We start from the raw sequence: 19,239 nt of genomic DNA, 5'->3' as shown, positions 1-19,239 counted from the left end.
GATTCTGGGGTGGGTTAAACAAGGGTAGTAGTTTCAGTGTTGATGAGAAGCTCTTTAATCCTGTGTATATATTGAAGGTAGAGCTAGAAAGGTTTTCTGCTAAACTGAGTATGGTGAGAAGAAAGGAAGAGTCAGGATGGTTCCAATGACATTGACCTTAGCGAGTAGAAGTATGGTGGTTCCATTTGCTGAGACGGGAAAGGCCGTAGGCAGAAGGTTTGTGGGGACAGAACAACTGAAGTGCAGTTAGGAACATGTTGACCTCTAGATGATCAGATATTAATCAAGCAGAATTAGAGTCTGGAGGTCGAGAGAGAGAGAGAGGGAGGGAGAGAGAGAGAGAGTTGGGCTGGACACACACTGGGAAGTTATTAGAGTAGAGACTCTTTAAAACCATACCACTGTGGTTGGAATGACTAAGTGAGCTAAATATACACAGAAAAGAGGAAAGGTCCAAGGACTAAGTCTAGGACTGTCCTCAAAATGTTGGGGAACTGAAAGCGAGAAGGATGGTTGGAAATCATGGAACAAAGCCAGGCCCATGGAGGGGAAATAGGGGGCTCAACCAGGTCAGATCTGCTGGTTTGTTGAGTAAGAGGAGGACTCAGACCTTTGTCTTCGGTTTGTCAAGGTCATTAGGTAATGCCTTTGGGGCTAAGCCTGATGAGAGGGGCTCATGGAAGTAGGCAGAAGCAGCATGGACCTCTTTTTCAAGGCATTTTGTTCTAAAAGGGAGGAGAGAAAAGGACTAGGACTTTTCTCTAGGAGTGGGAGGTGATTGCAAGAGAGTCATTTCTTTCTCTCTCTCTCTTTTTTTTTTTTTTTTTTACAGTTTCTGTCATTTTATTTTGTTTGAATGTGGGAGGTATAACAGAGTGTATTTTTGCTTATAGGAATAGTCCAGAAGAGAAGCAAAAAATGGATGATATAGGGAAGAAACATTTATAAGAGCTAGAGAGACGTGCATAAGTGGGAGTGAAGAACTGCTTTCTGGAACCAACGCAGAGGTGGACTTTAGCTGCTGTGGACAAAGAATGACACCTGCCATTTCAATGGACAAAGGATGATGTGGCTATCAAGCCAGCAGCCACTGCAGCCACTGCAGCCAAACAGTGGTGCACCCTGAGGGGATTCTGGGGTGGAGGAAAACAGGATAGCAGCCCTAGGTAGTTAAGATGCATATCAAAGGAATAATTTCAACAAGCCTAGTCATGGGGGAGGAGTAGATGACAGACAAGTTTATGTACCAAATTCCTATCTCCATAAATGTGAGCGTCTTATCATCAAACAAAGACTGGTTGTTTCTAGCTTACCACTGTATTCCTAGCACCTAAAATGATGTCTAACACCCAGTGGAAACAATAAGTATTTGTTGGATAAATGATCAATTGAATGAATGGATGGGTATGTTCAATGCCATACCATCCACTAGGCAGTCAGCTCTATGAGGTCAAGGACAATGTCTAACTTGTTCATTTCTGTCTGCTCAGTACTATGACAGTGCCTAGTGCATGTAGGTGTTCAAATATATTTGTTAAAATGAAATGAATTGAATCAATTTGAAAGGCAAGAAAAACAAACCCAGTAAACAGAAGCTGGTTACATCATAAAAGATACTGAGCAGGCGTGTAGGACCTATGCACTCTAGCCAGAGGGGAGAGGGGACAAATTAAGATCTGGTATGATTATAATCCAGTCAAATGCCAGGTTCAAGTTCAGGGTGAGCAGATATTACATTTCTAAATCTATCTAAGCTAAAGGAATGGACAGGAGTATGGCAGCATCAGACCAGGCAGGGGCCATTCTGGGAGTAGGTAGAGACCGTGTTGATGCCAGAAGTCAGATGAATGAAGTCTGACCAAACCCCTAGATCAGCATTTGGAACTGGGAGTTGATGACAAAAAAAAGCTAACCCTCTCTCGCATAGACTCCCCAGCTCTGAACCACTCCAAACCAAGCATGTGTATTGCCCACTGGGCTTGCCTCCATGAGAAGAAAAGCCAGTCCAGTCCAGGTGAGCCTGAACTTACTGACAAGTGGTAGAGACCTGACATGGGTACCACGAGCAAGACCTCATTCATTCAGCCTGGGAAGGTCTAGCCCTGGACGTAGTCATGAATTTGACAACCTGTTTCATGAACCCTCAGGATCTTGGCTCTGGCTCCCACGCAAGCCTTCTATCTGCCTTCCTTAGAGTGAGGGTAAGTCTCCTAACACTTCCTCACATCGTCTTTAAAACTACTTGCAGTCAGAATAGATTACAAATTAAACATCTCACTTGCTCTTTGGGGAAATGATGTTGTATTAGCCATCTTTGAGATCTCTGCTGCACCCAGGGCCTGTGCTGTAGAAGGTGCTCAAGGAATGATGCTTCAAGGAGTGAGTGAATTAATGAGTTCACGACTGGAGCCCTTCAAAACATCCTTCCTCCTAAAGGTCAAATTCATTCCTAGATAGCTGACATTTTAAGTACCATTTCTTCAATAGGGAAATGCAAACAAAAACCACAATGAGATAGCACCTCATACCCACTAACACAGCTGGGGGCATAAAAAAATAACAAGTGTTGGTGAGAATATGGTGAAATGGGCACTCTCATACACAGGTGGTTGCCAGGGGCTGAGGGAAGGGGAGATGGGGAATAACTGCTTAATGGGTATGGGGTTTCCTTATAAGGTGATGCTTTAGAACTGGATAGAAGTGGTGCTTGAACAACTTTGTGAATGTCAATGAATTGTCCACTTTAAAATGGTTAATTTTATGTCATGTGAATTTCACCTCCACAACAAAAAATATTATGTATCTCTTAGTACACAGCAAATTATCCCAAATATAAAGACCATAAACATTTATTACTTTACACAGCTTTTGAGGACCAGGAATCTGGGAGTGATTAGCTGGATAGTTCTGGCTCAGAGTCTCTCTCTTTCTTTTGTTTTTCCGTTTTGTTTTTTGTTTTGTCTGTGCCATGGCATACAAAAATTCCAAGGTGAGGGATTGAACCCTTGCCTCTGCAGAGACCCAAGCTGCTACAGTGACAATGCTGAATCCTTAACCCACTGTGCCACAAGGGAACTCCCTCAGGGTCTCTCTTGAGGTTTCCGTCTGGATATTGGCAGGGGCTACAGTCATCAGAAGGCTTGACTGGGGCTGGAGGATCCACTTCCAAGATGGATCCCTCACAAGGTGGCTGCTGAGAGGAAGCCTCGGCTTCTTACCGCGCAGACCTCTCCATAAGGCTGACTGAGTGTCCTCACAACATGGCAGCTGTCTTCCTGCAGGGTGAGTGATCCATGCGAGTAGAAATCACAAAGCTTTTTATGAACTAGCCTAAGATGTGCCATACGTCATTTCCACATTACCCACTAGTTGCACGATCAGCCCCATTCAGTAGGGGAGGGCCCTATACAGGGGCATGAATATCAGCCCCCAATAAGGACCATTGGGGGCAGATGGAAGGCTGTTTACCCTAACCCCTTCTCCCCTCCATAAGGGGTGGTAATGAATTACATCACTTGCTGAGCCTGAGCTTGACCACTGAAAGTGGAGAACAGAAGGCCACCTTGGGAAACACCAGGCATGTTGCATGTGAAGAGCCTACAGGTGGGGAACTGTAGACATCGTGCCTGAGTCTGTGCACAAAATGCCTCCCACACCTGTGTTGTGATGAAAAACTCTATCTTGCAACAATTTTCTTGGAAACAAAATTGTCCTTGAGGAAAGACTCTCCTAAGTAATCAGACAATTGATCCCTGATTATGAGACATCTAATGCATCAGGGAACTAGGGGTGCATGTCTTATCCCCTCCTTTCCTTCCATGGGTTATTACATGTCAGCACACAGCCTCTCCAGCACCTCCTAGGCCTGCCCTACTGCCCAAGCTCAGGCCACTCCCCTCCTTTCTCAGAAATGGCAGCTTTGACGAGTATGGCTCTCGGGGCCCAGAAGGCCCTCCAACAGGAATGCAGGCCTGGCTGTGCCATCTCGAGTCACATCTTCCCAGATCCTGACCCAGTCAGATTACCAGTCGGTGCATTCTGGAAAGGTAGCCAGATCAATGCCATCTTACCAAAATCTTGACTTGGGTGTAACACTCTTTGGATGCATTCATGCAAGCAAGTGATCCAAACACGGGTCATTTATCACTTGGACAGAAACAACTGGCCAGGCCATTTAAGGCTTTCACTTGAATAAGGAACTCAGTAACAAGAGCATTCAGCTAATTGCCTTGCACTGCATTTTAACCTCTGCTAGTGTCTTGCTAAAGTTTCTGCTGATGATAGATCAAAAAAAACAAGCCTGACAGATATAAGGGTGTGCACTTTCACAGACAGTGACAAAAATTCATTTCTCTTACCCACTCCAGCCCAAATTAAAATAAATACATTTTTGAAAGGGCTCAACCCACCACAGATTGATGAAAAACAAGATCTCGATGGATTGGTTCCCACTGCTTATTGACACCTGAAATGGGTTTCCTGTCACCTTCCAAGATGTCAACAGGACATCCAAACCCTCAGCACTGGAAGACAAAAGGCAGCCGGTGAGAGTGGACAGTGCAAGTCAAAGCTGAGAATAAACCCTGGTTTCCAGACTTCAAGTTGGGTGCTTTTTCCAATATTCTATATTGTCTTCTGAAAAGCTTAAGATAAAAAGGCGAGGGGGTTTCTGTCGTGGCACAGCAGAAATGACTCTGACTGGGAACCATGAGGTTGTGGGTTCAATCCCTGGCCTTGCTCAGTGGGTTAAGGATCCAGCGTTGCTGTGAGCTGTGGCGTAGGTCACAAATGAGGCTCAGATCTGGCGTGGCTGTGGCTGTGACATAGGCCAGCAGCTGTACCTCTGATTAGACCCCTAGCCTGGGAACCTCCATGTGCCACAGGTTGCAGCCCTAAAAAGATAAAAGAAAAAAAAAAGAAAAAGGTGAAACAATACCAGAGAATATTCTAGAAATAAAGGGACAGGAGTTGCTTTGACCAGAGTTGATCTTAGTAGTTTTTTTAGTAAATGCACCTAACAGACAGGCAAGATATCAGTTACAGTGTGTGTATCATAAGGGCACACGGAGGCCTATGCCTTCCCCTTAATCTCATCCCCTTTTTTCCTCTCCTTCTCTCTCTCTCTCCCTCCCTCTCCCTCAACATTCTCCTAAGTAGGAAGATCAAGACATTCAGAAGCCAAGGAAGAAAAATGCCACATCTTCAGAGAGGTCATCTTCCTCTATCTACCCCAACTCCCTGCCCCCCTGCCCCAGAGAGATCAGTGGTAGGATAGAGGTCCAGCATAGAAAGAAGAGTGGCTGTTCTCATTGTGGCTCAGCAGAAACAAATCTGACTAGTATCCATGACTTCAGAGGTTTGATCCCTGGCCTTGCTCAGTGGGTTAAGGATCCAGTGTTGCTGTGAGCAGAAGTGCAGCTTGCAGATGCAGCTCAGATCCCACATTGCTGCAGCTGTGGCATAGGCCACACCATCCCTTGTAGAAGCAGCATCTTGGAGCATAAGCGGGATGGTCTGAAGCTGGTGGGGCCCAGTTGTCCTGACTCAGGGAGACTAAGAGGGAGCACAGTGCAGCCCAGAGGAGAAGCCATGGCCTAACAGTTACTGGCTCCAGGTTGCAGTTCCAAGGCCAGCTGGCCTTCTGGTGTGTTTATCTACAATGTCCAGCTCAAGGCCACGGGGGTGAGATCCTTGAAAGAATATCTTTCAGGAATGGGTGACTTCAGCCTGGGAAGCCACAGGAAGATAAGCTCTTACTGGTCGGGTATAGGCCCTGCTGAGGATGAGGGGAAGCCCTGGCTGGGGTAACACAGAGCCCGAAGGAGGCTGTGAGGCCTGGTAGAAGTGGCCAGGGTGGCAGCCAAGGCAGGCAGGTCCCGGCTCTGTCAGTCATTTGCTGAGGCCCAAGATGGCGCTCACTCCCTGGGAACCACCTACTGGGTGGAGATTCTAGGGTGTCTGTTAACAGCTCTGCAGTTCACAGGTCTTCAGGACAGCCGGGTCTGGAGGCAGGGGCAAGGGGCAAGGCTTTCCACCGCAAAGATCAGAAAGCCAAACAGAAGCCCTTTTAATTCCCTGCATCTTCCCAGTCCATATTATTATTATTTTTCTTTCATTTTATTTTATTTGCTTTTTAGGGCCACACTCACAGCACATGGAAGTTCCCAGGCTAGGGGTTGAATCGGAGCTATAGTTGCTGGCCTACACCAGAGCCACAGCAACCTGGGATCCTTAACCCACTGAGCAAGGCCAGGGATGGAACTCGAATCCTCATGGACACTAGTGTGGTTCTTAACCCGCTGAGCCACAACAGGAACTCCTCTTCCTGGTCCATTTTAAGTGGCCCATGAGTCCCTTGCCTTCTGTCTTCCTGACTCCTGAGCAAGGAGTTCCTCAGCCCACTTGCTCCCTCCTTACCCAGCTGCCCCCGCACAGGGTCCACGCTGCTGCCCGGGGCATACAGGACAGGGCAGGACGTGGGCTTATTTACCGATGGCCTGTGGGTCAGTCTCATTTGCAACCCACAACCTTTACCCCCAACCCTCCGAGTCCAGTCTCAGTTTCCATATCTGGGAAATGGGTAAAACTGCACTATCTCCGCCATTCCCCCCAAATGGTTTTACCACCTAAACTCAACCTTCCTCACTAGTCTCCCCCTCCAGAGTTTTTCCCCAAGTGAACTAAACTAGGAGATAAGAAAAATAAAGAAAGGGAATTTCCCGTCATGGTTCAGTGGATATGAATCCCACTAGGAACCAAGAGACGTCTCAGGTTTGATCCCTGGCCTCGATCGGTGGGTTGGGGATCCGGTGTTGCCATGAGCTGTGGTGTACATCGCAGACATGGTTCAGATCTGGCGTTGCTGTGGCTGTGGTGTAGGCCAGCAGCTGTGGCTCCGATTTGACCCCTAACCTGGAAACCTCCATGTGCCTGGGTGCAGGTCTAAAAAGAAAAAAAGAAAAAGAAAGAAGAAAAGATAAATATATATTTTCTGTGGGGAAAAGAGAATCTCCGAGGCAGTGATTCTTAAACTTAAGTAACTGCTCTTTTTGCTGTATGCCTGAAACTAACACAACATTTGTGAGTCAACTATACTCCAATAAATTTTTTTCAAAAAAAGATAAGATACCTGCAAAATTTTGATGAAAGGTTGGACTCTTTTTCCTGGGAGGAGCAAACCTCCTTTGCACCCACAGGTAAAGCTGTACTTGTGATTTCAGGAGGTTCCTTTAGAACCATACACAAGTCATGGCCCTAGATGGGAACCCTGGGCTTAAGGAAATTCTGCCGTAAAAATTAATTTCGTAAAAGATGGTGTTGGCTGCCTGACAAAATGGAGCGCACTGGATCCTGGCTGTCAGTTTAGTTGGAGTGAATTTCAGGAAGAAGTGGGAGCCCTCAAGCAGTTGCAGGTCAGGGAATCTCAGAGATAAGGAGCTCAGAACAGATGCAAGACATAGCAAGAGAGTGTTTGCTAGAGGGTTGGACCTGCGCAGGACATGCAGACTCCAAAGCGCCTGCTGCTTTGGAGAAAATATTTGGGTCCAAGGAGCACAAAAGAAGGGGCAGAGACAACATGCGGGGAGACTGAGCCATAAAAAGAAGAGAGGCAGGAGCAAAGAGGGGCTGGGGCGGGCAGTGTCCTCGAGGCCAGATTCTGAGTTCGGATCAACGGAGGCTTCCAGATGGGCAAGGCGCTGAGGGAAAGAATCGGAGGGGGAGAGGAAGGAGGGTGGGGGCAGGCCTTGAAAACAGACACAGAAACTGTAGAAATAGAATCATCATTGAATCTAGGCATCTAAAACAAGTGGCGTGTGGGCAAAGAAGCCCAGATACACTGTGTAGCAGATTCTGGAAAGAACTTATTTGAAAACAACCAAACAAAACATGAATATCAGAAGGAGATTTGGCTTATGGGCCAAAAATGATATAATTTTTTTTCTTTTTATAGCTGCACCTGTGGCACATGGAAGTTGCCAGGCTAGGGGTCGAATCAGAGCTGCAAGCTGAGGCCCACGCCACAGCCACAGCAACATCAACGCCAGATCCTTAACGCACTGAGCGAGGCCAGGGATCAAACCTGCGTCCTCATAGATGCTATGTCAGGGTCTTTGCCACAACGGGAACTCTGACATGATTGATGAGAGATTTACCTATTTCATTTAATTAGGAATGAGGGAAGAAATGGAAGTCCATCAAGCATGAGCAAAGCTTTAGTCATTTAAAAAAAAAAAAAATGATACCTCAGGAGTCCGCTCCTAGCTCAGCAGGTTAAGGATCTGGCTTTGTCCCTGCTGTGGCTCTGGTTACAGCTGTGGTGCGGATTCAATCCCTGACCTGGGAACGTCCATATGCTGAAGTGAGGCCAAAACATCTTTTCAAATAAATATATTAAAAGATAAAAAAATGATATCCACTGAGTTCTGCAAAGCTGGAAAGGTTCGTTAAATACCAGTCCCACGGCAGGGATGAATACAGACGCCTGGAGTCTAGGTCCAAAATGTAAAATAAGTTTGAGGAAGTTTCTGGTTTACAGCAGGTGCTGAGTACATTACTGAGGAAATCAAAGAATGTTTAGCAAACACCAAGCAGAACAGGGATCCGGGGGCAAAGGAGCCTTGCTTTGCCAGAGGTTCCAGGATGCAAGATAAAAAAAAGGTGAAGACCTTTGCAGGCGCCTGACTTTCATTTTCCTTTTTCTTCACCCCCTACCCTCAAATCCAGGGGCAGAACTATTAATGATGGCTCCGCTCACCTTGAAATTGCAACAAAATGGGAGTTTATCAGGAAAGCATTTTTTTTTTCTGGTTGTACCTGCTATGCTGTTCAGACTTTAATTGTCATCCTCATTCACATTATTATTCAATAAGTGATTCCACAATTTGGCATTACATTCAATCATTACCGTGAACTCACTATGCAATGAATGCTGCTAAGTATTCTAGGAGATGGAGCAATAATATACCATCAGTGCCATCCATTCATTCAGTTCCTTAATGTGTATATTTTTGAGTGTCTAATCTGAGTCAGGTACTACTCTCAATATTAGCTATCAGAGCTGCAGCAGAAAATAAAAGAATCTCTAACCTTATGAAGTGTATGGTCTAGTGACATAAATGTGCGACTTGAGGACCTGAACAGACAGCTAGACAAGAAAACATAGCACGGCGAAGACTATAAGTAATGAAATAAGGTACAAGCATGGAGCCATGAGACTGTGAATAAGAAGAAACCACATTTGGCTGGGAGTAACAGAAGGTTGGAATGGGCCACTGTTGAAACTGGCCTTGAAGAAGGGTTAAGAAGAAGAGGTAGGGTAAGGCATCTCCTGGCCTGAACCAGGGACTGGAGTGAGGAAAGCATGGCTCCATGTGGGGAAAAGTGGAAGCCACCTTTGGGCAGTATCTTGGCATAGGCTGGAAATAAGCGGAAGACAGGGCTGCAAAGTTTAGTAGCGGCCAAATCATGGACATCCTCAGACGACTCTGGCAAAGTGAAATAGCAGGACTAGGTGTAGAATGGACTGGAAGACAGAAGAGAGAAAGTACGGCAAAAAAGAAATTCGTTCCAAACTTTCTTTTGGCCAAAACCCACTCCTTAAGGAGACTCCATGGTTTGAATATATTGATTTTTCTGCACATGGCTCTTGGCCCCTGTAGAAGTAAGTGTGGATTTGAATATGCAGTTGTTAGTTATTTAGTATCAAACTTACATATCAGTATTATTAATGGATGAATAATATTCATACATATATGAATATGTATGTGATATAAATTTTTTTTCTTATTCATTCATCAGTCAAATGGCACTTAGGTTGTTTCCGTATCTTGTCTATCATGAATAATGATACAACGAACGTGGGTGTGCAGATATCTCTTCAAGAATCTAATTTCAATCCCTTTGGATATATACCCAGGAGTAGGACTGATGGATCACATGCTAGTTCCATCACATTTTTAGTTTTTTTCAGTGGCCATCATGCTGTTTTCCATAGGCTATACCAATTTACATTCCTACCACGAGGGCTCTCTTTTCTCCACATCTTTGCCAACATTTGTTATCTCTTGTCTTTTTTCTTTTCTTTTTTGGTGGCCCTGTTGGCATATGGAGATCCCAGGCCAGGGATAAGATCTGAGCCGCAGTTGTGACCTGTGCTGGATCCTTAACCCACTGTGCCATTATGCCAGGCCGGGGACTGAACCTACATCCCAGTGTTCCAGAGATGCTGCCAATCCCATTGCACCACAGCTAAACTTCCATCTCTTTTCTCTTTGATAATAGCTATTTTAACAGGTATGAGGTGATACCTCACTGTGGTTTTAGTTTGCATTTCCCTGATGATTTGTGATGGTGAGCATGTTTTCATATACCTATTGGCCATTTTGTCTGTCTTCTTTGAGAAAATGTCTATTCGGGCCCTTGGCCCATTTTTAACTGAATTATTTCTTTTTTGGCTATTGGGTTGTATAAGTTCTTTATGTATTTTGAAAAATAACTCCTTATCATACATATCATTTGCAAATATTTTCTCCCATTCTGTAGGTTATCTTTAAAACTTATGGATTGTTTCTTTTGCTGTCAGAAATCTTTAGTTTTGTATAGTCCCACTTGTTTATTTTAGCTCTTTTGCCTGTGTTTTGGGTGTGGTAGCCAAGAAATCATTGCCAAAACCAAAATCAGGGATCTCGTCCCCTATGTTTTCTTCTAGGAGTTTTAGAGTTTCATGTCTTACACTTGAGTCTTTGGTCCCCAAAAGGCAGAACCATCCTGAGAAAGAAGAACAAAGCTGAAAACATTACACTTTCTGGTTTCGAAGTATATTACAAAGCTATAGTAATCAAAATAGTATGATACTGGCATAAAAACAGGCACATAGATCAGAGGAACAGGATTGAGAGAACAGACATGACCTATACATGTACAGTCAACAAATTTTTGACAAGGGTACCAAGAACACACCATAGGAAAAGGAAAATTTCTTCAATAAAGGGTGTTGGGAAAAAATGGATATCCACATGCACACAAATGAAAGTCTTTTTTTTTTATACTTTTTTTTTTTTTTTTTGTCTTTTTGTCTTTTGTTGTTGTTGTTGTTGCTATTTCTTGGGCCGCTCCTGCGGCATATGGAGGTTCCCAGGCTAGGGGTTGAATCGGAGCTGTAGCCACCGGCCTACACCAGAGCCACAGCAACGCGGGATCGGAGCCGCGTCTGCAACCTACACCACAGCTCACGGCAACGCCGGATCGTTAACCCACTGTGCAAGGGCAGGGACCGAACCCGCAACCTCATGGTTCCTAGTCGGATTCATTAACCACTGCGCCACGACGGGAACTCCCTTTTCATACATTTTGCTTATTCATTAATAACTACTAAGGATGTGCTCTGTGCATGGTGTTTTCAGCATACTGACAGTAAAGTTCCCATTGTGGCTCAGCAGGTAAAGAACCCAACATAATATTCATGGGATGCAGGTTCAATCCCTGGCCTTGCTCAGTGGGTTAAAGATCCAACATTGCCACAAGCCACGGTCACAGCTGCAGCTCAGATTCAAACCCTAGCCTGGGGACTTCCATATGCTACAGATGCAGCCCTAAAACAAAAAAACAAAAACAAAAAACAAAGTACTGACAGCAACAGAGATTTGAATGTGATATTATCTGAGCTCTGGGTGACCTGATAGACCCAAGGCCCACCAATTTCACATTCCCTTTGCCAATTTATAGTAAGCACCAGAAGGCCTGAGCCATCTGTCTTCTCACCTTGACCATTCCAGAGCCCAACCTCATCCATACACTTCACCTTCTCCCAGAAGAAATATCCATTTGATTATAGAACTTTTGGAATTTGGTCCAGGTAGTTGGGTCATGACTAGTCAAGGGCTTGAGGAAAAAAAAGTGTATGAAAAAGCTTGAGTTAGTAGGGACTGGTCGTAGAAATGTGTCCCCTATTGTTTCAGGAGTTCCAGAGCTGTTCAAGCAGTGGTCCTTCATGGAAAAAAGCATCCTGAAGTGAAAGCTGGGAGGAGAGAGACAACCTGTAGAGTGGAAGCAAAATATCAGACTATCAGGAGAGTCAAGCAGAGGTGGATGTTTGAAGAGTTAAATTAGGTCAGCCTGGGTAGGCAGAGGGCATTGCAGGACAGGCCGTATGATTCAGAGTATGGATGACAAGCTGGCCTGACTGCTTACCAATCTAATCTTGTATTAATAATCCATCTACTTTGGCTTCAAAAGGCTTGTCTCAAACCACCTCCCTTGTGAGTAAAGAATTTTCTGGAACTGATAGGTAGAAACAGTGAACTCATTGATTTTGTAGCAGGACAATTTGGTGAGATCAACTGTTTGCAAGGCTTACTTTAGCTATGAATGTCGTGGGCATATGCCAGCCCACAAAGCCTGGTTCATTTGCCACGTTTTCCCTGGAACCAGTGGAGGTATCTGGGTAAAGGGAAAATATTTACCAGTAATTAAAGAAAAGTGATAACTGTGATTACATAAACTTGCCATTTTCCCCCCTGGATGATATCCAGAATGTGGTTATTTCCCCCAAATCCTTTATCATGGTAATAGCTGAAAGGTTCAAGACTATATAAACCGAACTTAGAAAATAAATGAGACATGGAAATTCTTTCTTGCATGCAGTTGCCTAGAGTCTGAGAAAGAGGCAATATGAAATACCTTGTAAGTATATTTTCTGATTTTTGAATATAGACAATATGTTTTCTGAGCCAGAATAGTCCGGGGGTACTTCTCCCTCCCCCACCATGGATTCTTCAAATTATTCCTAAATGGAATTTCCAAATATTCATTTGGCCCATAACCTCCCTTTGGGGAAGCCTCTCTGTTTTGAAACATTAGAAGGGTGGGTTTTCCCCAAAGAGCTGATAACTAATTTCTTAAAAGGTTAAGACTCTTTGGGGGTTCGGTAGATCATTGTATTGCGGGGTCTTCTTTTCCTAGATTTATTTAATTTACCAATTTCCAGGGAAGGAAAGTTGCAGAGGTATTTAATATATGGCACCCACTCTCCGAATAGTTCGGTAAAATGCCTTTGTTATCTGCACCTCCTGTTTCTCCCTGTTAACCTGGTTGCACTATGGTTATTGTTCAGAGAGCAGTTGCTTTCTTTTTCTTTGATGATGCCTCTCATTTTCAAGGTGTCACTGCATGTGGAATATTGCCTAGTATGGTGGGGACGGGGAGGAAGGGGGTGCCTTGCTGTTCTCAGCTTATGTTGTTAAGTGCACTGGAGCTGAATGAGCCTTAGGTAGACAGGAAAATGAACTATGGGGTGTAGGGTAAGGTTCACTGCTCTTATCCCAGCCTGTTCCTGCCCCTCTAATGCTCCTTCCCTTACTCCCTGATGCCTGAAATGCCTTCAGCAGGTAAGGCAGACCCCTGCGAATGTCTCGAAAACTCATAACACTTGAGGAAAATCTACTTCAGGATAAAGAGTAAATAAGTGGTCTGTTATGCTCAGGCCGGGGCCAGGGAGGACTCTAGGGGAAAGGAAAGCAGGCGGATATCAGACTGAACAGGTGACCAGGTGGGAGAGGGTCTCCACTGGTTGGGAGGAAAGAGGGAAGTACAGAAAGGCAGGACTGTGGACCGGAATTAGCACTTGTTTTCCAGTTTGACCAGAAATGGTCCTGCACTATGGGCAGATCAAGTGGTGGTCAGGTTGCCTAATATTCAGCCCAGTGATTGACAGCCCAGTGATGCCGCACAAAACAAAGGTCTCCTTGAGTGGACAGCAAAGCTTTGCTTCTTGAGTGGCCAGTGGGTCCCACATCAACCAGTATGGTGACACATTTGGGGCCTCTGGGGCAAGTGACACTTGACACCATGAAAGATGTAGATCTTCTCAGAAGGCTCCAGCCCCAGGGGTCCTCCGGGCTCATCTGAGGCTAAGGGAGCCCTGAGAGGTGTTTGCATTGCAGATGGCGTCTTCCGTCTTTGTGCTCTTCATCCTCGCTCCATCGCTGGCCCTGATGGTAAGTGAGGTGGACAGTCTCCAACCCGCCCGGTCTCCCTTTAGCAGAAGGATTTCAAAGATCACAAGCCGGGGTGGCCTCCTGCAAATGTCTCCCTTTAAGCCCGCAAGACGGGCGAGGCGGGAACTCTGGACTTTCAGCTGCCTCCCTGTTGCTTGCTCTTCTCCAGAACCCCGGGGACGGCCATCCCCAGGAGGGCTCTGTCGGGAGCCAGAGCATCCGCGTCAATGCCCTTGGAAGTATGATCAGCATCCGAGACAACAATGTTTTGAGTGAATGGGATGGAATCTTGGACTACGAGAACGTAAGATGGGGAACGCCTTCCTCACACATGCCAAAGAAAGCCTTGCCTGCTTCCAGATTTCGCCCTTGTGCTTGTCCAGGGGTGGCGGGGTGGGGGGTGGGAAGGGGACCCTGTGTACATGGGCCTTCTCTGGGTGTAGGCTCTTGAGGGAATGTATCTCTCTAGGTAAGGGACCCGCCTTCCTGCAGTTGCGGTGACTTCCTTTTCAGCCAGCAACCCTAGGAGGAACTTCTGCGGTCTCTAGAGAACCCGCACCCCTTTGCAAGGTTGTGCTGGGTGATTTCTCAGGGCTCCCAGAGGCCTCTGAAATAAGAGATCCTTTTCAAGGACCCTTATTTCCTATAACTGGCAGGGGCTATAGAGGTTCTTGCGTCTTGATCGTAGATTGTAATCGGTTTATTTCCAAGGCAGAAGAATAATTAATTTAATAATGTATTATATATAATATAAATAATTCATAATAATAATTAATTTTCACTTTTAGAAAATTTTCACCTCCCTTGCCCACATGGTTGGGTATGGTGGGAATGACCTCATGGAAAGAGGCTGAACTGGGGAGTTACTGCCTGTGTCCTTGGCCTGGCTCCCTGAGAGAAAAGCAGCTCTGTAGCCACAGAGACATCACTCAGCCTTGGCATGCCTCAGCTTCCTCATCAGCAAAGCAGCATCACGAGTTCCCTGGTGGCCTAGCTGTTAAGGATCTGGTGTTGTCATGGCTGTGGCGCAGGTTCCATCCCTGGCCTGGGAAATACCACCTGCCACGGGTGCAGCCAAAAAAAAAAAAAGAAAGAAAAGAAAAGAAAAAAAATGACAGCCTTGGTGGTTGCCTGTTCTACCCAAAAGGACTCTGGGAGGATTAAATGAAGGGAAAGCCCATACCCCTTCCTCTGGCCCTGCAGGCCCTCTGCCATCCTGCCCTTGCTGTATGGAAGGCCCCATCCTAGCTCCACCTTGGACTTCTTGGGACAGACCCTTAAACACAGGTTTTCTCTCTGCTCCTGCCTGGACCTCCCCTGCTCTGCTCCCCAAACACCGTCTCCCTCACTCTTGATCTGACCTGCTGCTGATGTCCTTAAGGACACATCTCCCGAGTGCTCCCCAAAGGCACACAGTCCAGGGATTTCCAACTCTGTTTTAAGCCATAGAGACTTTCCATCCAACAATCCATTCCATAAAATTCCACTCTATGGAATGGAAGTCAAAATTACTCTGGCTGGGGAACGGGGGTGGGCTGGAGAATCTCTGCTCTTCACTAAAGCCCAGAGAGGCCCAAGGACAGGCCCAGGGCCATGTAAGTGGGGTCAGTGGCAGACCCAGGGCTAAGATGTGAGCCTAGAGGTCTGACTCGGGCTCCTCCTCACGCTGCACATCTGGAGAACACTCTAACTCACATGCTGATGCCACATCTTGTCTCATCTTCTCATCTCCATGACAACCCCGAGGGAGAGGGCCTAAGATTTTTGCTTTACAGATGGGGAAGCTGGGAGCAAAGGAGGTGGTAGCAGACCATGAACAGGCCCTTAAATTCAGCTTTGTTACTGGGGCCAACGCCCTGCCTCTCCAGGTCCCACCAGTCTGTGAATGGTGTGCAGAGTGCCCGGGGATTCCTCCCACGGGCCTGCCATGGGCCCTCGGGGACAGGGGGCCCTGTATGCATTGCCCATCCTGCTGCGGTGCTTTGCTCTGGTGCCCAGAGCCACGCTCTACCAGGAGGCTCCACATCACACCCTGAAGAACAGCTATGTGCCCACACTGATGGCAAGGAGGGGTCCCCTAGATTGTGACTGAATGAATGACATGATTCTGCTGTGTTGCTTTAAGGGCCTCTTGGCTGCTAAACTGTTTAGCAAGATGGCCTGTGTTCTGACCAAGATGGATAAAGCTGTTTCCCAACTCTGGATGACATCAGTAAGGCCCTGGACCACCAGGTAAGTGAAACCAGCTCCCTGTGGCCCCCTCCTAGTTTGCTGCTTTCCAGCTCTGTATCCTGACCTCCTAGGACCAGGCTGTACAGATGGAGAGAATTCAATTCAGGCTTCTTCTTCTTCTTTTTGTCTTTTTAGGGCTGCACCCACAGCATATGGAGGTTCCCAGGTAAGGGGTTGAATTGGAGCTGTGTCTGCGACCTACACCACAGCTCACAGCAACACGGATCCTTAAACCACTGAGCGAGGCCAGGGATCAACCCGCGTCTTCATGGATCCTAGTCGGGTTAATTACGGCTGAGTCACGGTGGGAACTCCCCAGGCTTATTCTTTATGCCCACGAAAGTCCATCGTCATGCGAAGGACCCCAAGTCCAGTGTGTAGCCCACTAAAGTCACATCATATGAATGTAAATGGACCAGTGAAAATTCCATGCAATTATATAATTTTGATGTATTCCGAAAGGGTGTGAGCCACCTGTTAGTGCATATAAATAGTTGAATATGAATATTAGTGTGAACTAATAGAGTAGTTTTATCCGCATACCTTCTCTCCTAACTTGCACACCCTTTAAACATGTACACACATATTTATCTTCTGTTGAAAATGAGCCCATTATTGCTGAAACTCTCAGCTGCTTAAATGACAAGGGTTGTCAAATAAATTAATAACATGCCTAGCACATCTGAGCAACATTAAAGTTTGTGGCAGGAGGGTGGCTGATTCTTGGAAAAACAAGAATTTGATAAATAAAACGATTTATCAAAAAAATTTTAGAGGTTGAAAGTACTCCACTCATCTGATTCATAACAAGTAAAAACATAAGATAAATGAAGCATAAGTTAAAATCTATTCTATATTATCATTAGAGATCAGAAAAGCACTGGATGCTGGAAGAGTTGAGAATTTAAAGGTAAAAGGGGCAGAGTCCCAGGGACGCAGACACACGCGTAGGTTTTTCTGGAGTAAAGTCGCCACCTTGTGGTCAGAGAGGAGATTGCTGCCAGAGATGAAAGCAAATTTGGTTTCTTGGCTACCTGTATAAATTGAATGGCCCCCATACACCGGGATAGGTTTCTTAGCTCTTCCTCCTTGCTGCACCACCTCTATATGTTGTCTCACAGTTTTGAAATGCCTCCTTTTCCAGGCTTTAAAGCATTATCCATCCACTCGGGGCCTGACCTACACTGTCTTACCCAGCCGGGTCAAGAACTTAGCCCAGTACGGAGTGCCCATCAAGGACATGTGCCGAGACGTGCCCACCTACTTTGCCCAGCAGCAAAAAGAAGGTGTGTTAATAACTAGAAACCCAAGACCATGGCTGAGGCAAAAGGTGCAGTATGATGTTTAGGTACTTGGCAAATTCTAATGACAGTTGCTGGTCTATTCTATTTTTTTTTGCTACTGGTTATAAAGATAATGAGGCCTCAGGTGTATTTCTTTCCCTCTGGTGGCTGAGATGACTTCCTGACACCAAGGTTCACTGGGAACACGAAGCAGAATTAACTTAGCTTTCCCAGAAAGGCTGAGGACAGTGATTTCACCATTGGGATCTGACACTTCATCCCCCACCCCCACCCCGCCCAAGCAGCACGGGAGGCACATCACTTTGAGGTTCCCAGCAGGCTTCTCAGATGCTGGAAGGCAGGATCCTAATGGTTAGGGATACTGGGAAAGGAACATCTCAGTGGCTGGCACCCCTCCTGGGGATGTGATGGGTGATCAGTGGTGACCAGCTTAAAAAGCTACCAGATAAGATTTCAAAATCGGCCCATTGTTCCAGATAGAATCAGTAACAACTTCCAACTGGGCTGTTGCCTGTCACCTATATCTTCGAATTAACTAACCCTTCTTCATAACAGGAACTTCCAGCAGGAAAACAAAGTGAACTTGAGGGCTGGATGGTTAAAAAGAATGATTAAAGATCAATAAAAGAAATAGATAAAGGGGGAGTTCCCATTGTGGCTCAGTGGGTTAAGAACCTGATACAGTGTCTGTGAGGATGTGGGTTCGATCCCTGGCCTCGCTAGTGGGTCGAGGATCTGGTGTTGCTGCAAGTTTCGGTGAAGGTCGAAGATGTGGCTTAGATTTGCTGTTGCCATGGCTGTGGTGCAGGCCCGGCAGCAGCAGCTCTGATTTGACCCCTAGCCTGGGAACTTCCATATGCCACAGCTATGGCCAAAAATAAAAATAAAGAAATAGATAATAGGATGTGGGACCAATGGTTGCAGGCCTGGAGAACTTCCATTTGTTCCAAAGTCTCTGGCCAATCGAGCTGTCCTGAGCATCACATCCAACTTGGGTGCAACTCACGATCTATCCACTCTAATCTGAGGTTTTAGAGAGATTACGGGATCTTTTGAATACAATGCTTGTCTTTCTCCTGAAAGGTACTGCACTGGCTATTGATCCGGATTCCTGCTCTGAAATCCAACTTCTCTCCTTCCTGGGACTCTCCATCTGTGGGGAGATCCCTGGGCTCTGAACCTCCGGGTCCACCACGTGGAGAGCGGACCTGCCTGGATGGGGCCGCTGACCTGAACCTGGAGCTTAGGGACCCAGCCCCTCTCTGCCAAAGGGAAGCTGTTCATTTCAGGCCTCCACCTTCTTTCTTTCCACTCAAGATCCAACTTTGTAATCTAAAAGCTGGGTACACCTCCTCCGTCTGGCTTAGAGCAATAAAGTTTCTTGCCTCCCTGGTCCAGCAGATGAGCCCTCCCTGCCTGCGCTCTGAGTCACTGGATCCTTGTGATATGCAGTCCGCTGCATATGACACCAACCCGGTGCCAAGGAGGACACGCCTCTCCTACCATGTCTCATTTCCAGGGGCCTTTCTTTGGGGCATCCCTTGAAGAATGTCTTGAGAACTAGGGCCATAAACAAATAAGTAAATAACACAGAGACATTAGCCACAGCACAGACATAAGCTTTCAGGTCTGAGGTCCCATCTCTGCCTTCTGTAAATCGAGGCTGAGACTCTGTGGAAGCTATCCACTGTGGCCCCGTCTACATGGTG

At 46.2% G+C, this 19,239-nt stretch overlaps 1 protein-coding gene across 1 annotated transcript; it reads left to right on the top strand.

Moving 5' to 3' along the window:
• GKN3 (gastrokine 3) lies at positions 12,616-18,926 on the top strand. The gene is given in 7 exon segments (NM_001172038.1): positions 12,616-12,681; positions 13,941-13,994; positions 14,164-14,298; positions 16,120-16,182; positions 16,185-16,226; positions 17,371-17,512; positions 18,614-18,926. Coding segments are annotated over 7 exon segments (543 nt in total). The 5' UTR covers positions 12,616-12,669; the 3' UTR covers positions 18,709-18,926.

This window comes from Sus scrofa, chromosome 3 (genome assembly GCF_000003025.6).
Source record: "Sus scrofa isolate TJ Tabasco breed Duroc chromosome 3, Sscrofa11.1, whole genome shotgun sequence".
In the NCBI taxonomy this organism is placed as follows: domain Eukaryota; kingdom Metazoa; phylum Chordata; class Mammalia; order Artiodactyla; family Suidae; genus Sus; species Sus scrofa.
The sequence above is the reverse complement of the archived record's forward strand: the minus strand, read 5'-3'. Positions and strand labels throughout refer to the sequence as shown.